The sequence below is a fragment of the Poecilia latipinna genome, unplaced genomic scaffold (assembly GCF_001443285.1).
Source record: "Poecilia latipinna isolate Pla-1442-1.1 unplaced genomic scaffold, P_latipinna-1.0 Scaffold3647, whole genome shotgun sequence".
Classification (NCBI taxonomy): Eukaryota; Metazoa; Chordata; class Actinopteri; order Cyprinodontiformes; family Poeciliidae; genus Poecilia; species Poecilia latipinna.
The window spans coordinates 23712-27054 of record NW_015116263.1 but is presented as its reverse complement, the minus strand read 5'-3'; the positions used below and the strand labels follow the sequence as shown (position 1 = coordinate 27054).

Genomic DNA, 3343 nt, shown 5'->3' with positions numbered 1-3343 from the left:
TGCAAAGCAGCATCTGTATCTCTACATGTTGTAGACCAAACATGATAGGAAACCTGACCAATTCATGTTAGCCACTGTACTAGCCTAGCATAATACCGCCACTTCCTGGACATAAAATTATCACGTTATAAAATGATACGTATCACGTTATAACGTGATAGCGGTCGATTTCCCCCCCCTGCGTGATAGCAATGCGCTTCCGTACATTTACGGTTTAGAATAGGGCATTAATATTAATTTCATTATTGATACTATCAGCTTGTCAGGCTTTGATAGTAGACGCATAAGTTGGTACAGTATTCTCCATAATGAGCCTTCATGGGGCGATAATACAGTACAGGCAAAGCTGCTCCTCCAAACGGGCCATTTTGAGTGAATTGTGGAAATGTGTGCCGAGATCAGTGTGTCAACCATAAACCTAGCTTAGTCCGTCTTTGCTATTACCGTTACAGGTGTATAAAAAAAAAAAAATAATAATAATACACAAACTCCATGCACAAAAACCCTGGGCCGGGAGTTGAACCCAGCCCAGGTTCAATCAATCGGGTAATTATGGTCCTGGGGGCTGGTTTGACCCAGGACCTTCTCGCTGCAAGGCAACTGTGCCACTGTGCGGCCCCTAACATTTTGTATTCTGTTTAAAAATGACTCGCATACATCAGCTGGCAAAGGCAAAATCTGGTGTCAGTAGAAGCCTATTGGATTTGACTTATTTACTTGCAGTAGTCAGATGGAACTACCAACTGTTTATTTTTTTCTTCATACATCTGAAATGTTTTGGAGGATAAAGGTAAAAATGCAGTTAGAAATTATTATTCAACACTGTTGTTCCAAACTCCAGAGATGTACATATGTTTTCCAATTAACTTCAAAAATAAATTTTTGAAAGCTTTGTTCATCTGGAATGGTACTTTTAGAAGTACACACAGATTTGCAGGCAAAGCCAAAATTAACTTTTCTAGGAAAGATTTAATCTTAATCAGAGGTGGTCCTAGCCTGTTTAGCACTCTGGGTGAACCACCTTTCCAACTTCCCAGCAAAACATCCCTGCAAGTTAAGAGGGTTAGGGGAGGGTACCCATATTGCCCACATCAGAAACCGCCACTGGTATTAATGTCAATCCCAGGGTTTACAAACTGTGTTACAAATGCTATTAGTGGGACACAGACTCCCTCTGGTAGCTCAAAAACAATTATGATATTGTCCAGTTAGAGGCATCTGTGTTGTTGCTATGTTTGTTAGCCTGAGTGACAATATTGTCTGCAATAGTCAGAGTACAGGAGATCCGTTCCACTCCTTGTCCACATTGCAAATACACCCACAAATACACATTTTTAAAGCTAAATAACACTATCAATTAATGCTCCCTGCAACCACGCTCACTATTCCAGCTCCTAATTTACCACCAGGTGCCGTGTGTTTGAGTAGGATGACTTTATACTTGAACACAGGGGTGAGTGACGAATTGCTGTACTGTTTCAAAAGTTGATTCTTGTGGAAGCTGGCACAGATAATGAAATTAAGATCAAACGGGGCACACCAGAAATTATGCTGCTGCATCAAGTGTTCAGGCCAAACTGACAAATGTGTCCTTTGCAGTTGTTTAAGGTTCAAATTTGTTGTCATATTTTCTTTAAATGTGCATGTGGGCAAAGATTTGAAAAGGTCGTTGATATTAGAATATATTTTTGCATGTCATAAAAGAAGTGTTAAATGGTGAATGGTTTAACAATTAGTTTCTTGTGGTTTACAGGCAGATCAGAGATTTGTCTGGAATGGGAACCTTTTAAGAGAACTTGCTGGGCAGCCTGAGGTAACTGCTGTCACATGGCTTCACTCATCTTAACTACTTTTATACTCACATTTTCTAACTACCACTGTTTCTCTATAGCTTCACAGATTCGCACTACCTGTTATTCATGGATGTATCCTTTGTCCCAAAAATCCCATATGTTTTTGTTGATAAATGACCTGACCAACAGAAGCTCGGAGATCAAGCTTTTCTTTAACCCTCTTCTTCCAGTCATTGTCATGAAGCCATGCCGTATAAATGGGAAGATCTTTGAGTGGATCCTCATCTCCAGGAGAAGCTGTTTCCGGGCTGGTGTGAGATACTATGTTAGAGGTGAACATGCAAAAGCATTGGTTAGCTGGATTAAACTGTGAAACATTTGGACTAATAAAGGGAAGGCAATATGTTCCTGTCAGAAATGCCTGAGTTTAAATGTAGGTGCCATATTGACATGACATTTGTCAGCAACTGACCAATAATGATATAAATATCAATAGTTGTTATGCCTTAGTTTACCTGTGGATATGTATTAGATGGTCCTTGCTGGTTCTGTATCTGCAGTTATGCCTTCATATTGATGGCTGAAGTTCAAAGTTTCCTATCTATGGGACATTATTATTACTATAATTATTATTCGCTGCAAACTGGCCAGACATTGTGCTCCATGACAAGAACAACAAAATGTGTTACTTGCTTGATGTGTCTAACCCGGATGACGATAACATCTTAAAGAAAGAAGCAGAGATGATAACAGAAACAGATCTGGAGATAGAAGTCCAACGCAAAAACTAGCTAGCACTGAATCTTCACTACCGCTGCTGTAGTGAGCAGCAATGGAAAGGAGGGACTCCATTTTCTATCCTCTCCTCTAACCTTTGACAAATGTTTCTGTCTGAACAGGTATTGATTCTGAAGGCCACGCTGCTAACTTTGTGGAGACTGAGCAGATAGTCCTGTATGAGGGAGCAAAGGCTTCCTTTGTACAGGTAGGCTTGTTCTCTGACTGTTGTCTCATGAAAGGTGTTGCATATAAATACTTTCCAGTAACCACAAGGTACTTTCATCCACAGACACGAGGCTCTATGCCGTTTTACTGGAGCCAGAGGCCCAATTTGAAGTACAAGCCTAAACCTGTCATCAGCAAAACCATGAATCATGTAAGAGCTGCCATTCTCTCATATGCCTGATGTCTTAGGCTTTAATTAGAATACAAGTGAGACTCTGATGTTAACCATTTGATAACTGTATACAGATGGATGGTTTCCAGAGGCACTTTGACTCTCAACTACTCATCTATGGAAAACAAACTGTTCTGAACCTGGTGAGGACCTTTTATTAAACACTGAGCTAAGAATCATCCAACAGTACACATTTGAAGGCAATTTGGACTTTTCTTGTCCAGGTGAATCAAAAAGGGTCAGAGAAGCCACTGGAAGAGGAGTTTGCCAAGATGTCGTCTGGTCTTAACAACGGTATGCTCAAGTAAGTGTCAGCCATTGCTTTTCAGTTTTTACATTCACTTACAATTCAGTTCAAATTTATTTCATCAAG

The 3343-nt window shown here is 40.1% G+C and overlaps 1 protein-coding gene across 1 annotated transcript in view; it reads left to right on the top strand.

The window, feature by feature from the left end:
- LOC106941407 (phosphatidylinositide phosphatase SAC1-B-like) overlaps nucleotides 1-3343 on the top strand; it is a 30368-nt gene that overhangs the window by 11961 nt on the left and 15064 nt on the right. Inside the window, exons 6-12 of the mRNA XM_015024430.1 lie at nucleotides 1754-1813; nucleotides 1892-1925; nucleotides 2024-2125; nucleotides 2693-2778; nucleotides 2863-2949; nucleotides 3045-3113; nucleotides 3195-3275. Of these exons, the coding sequence (XP_014879916.1) occupies nucleotides 1754-1813; nucleotides 1892-1925; nucleotides 2024-2125; nucleotides 2693-2778; nucleotides 2863-2949; nucleotides 3045-3113; nucleotides 3195-3275 (519 nt within the window). The remainder of the gene's footprint in view (nucleotides 1-1753; nucleotides 1814-1891; nucleotides 1926-2023; nucleotides 2126-2692; nucleotides 2779-2862; nucleotides 2950-3044; nucleotides 3114-3194; nucleotides 3276-3343) is intronic.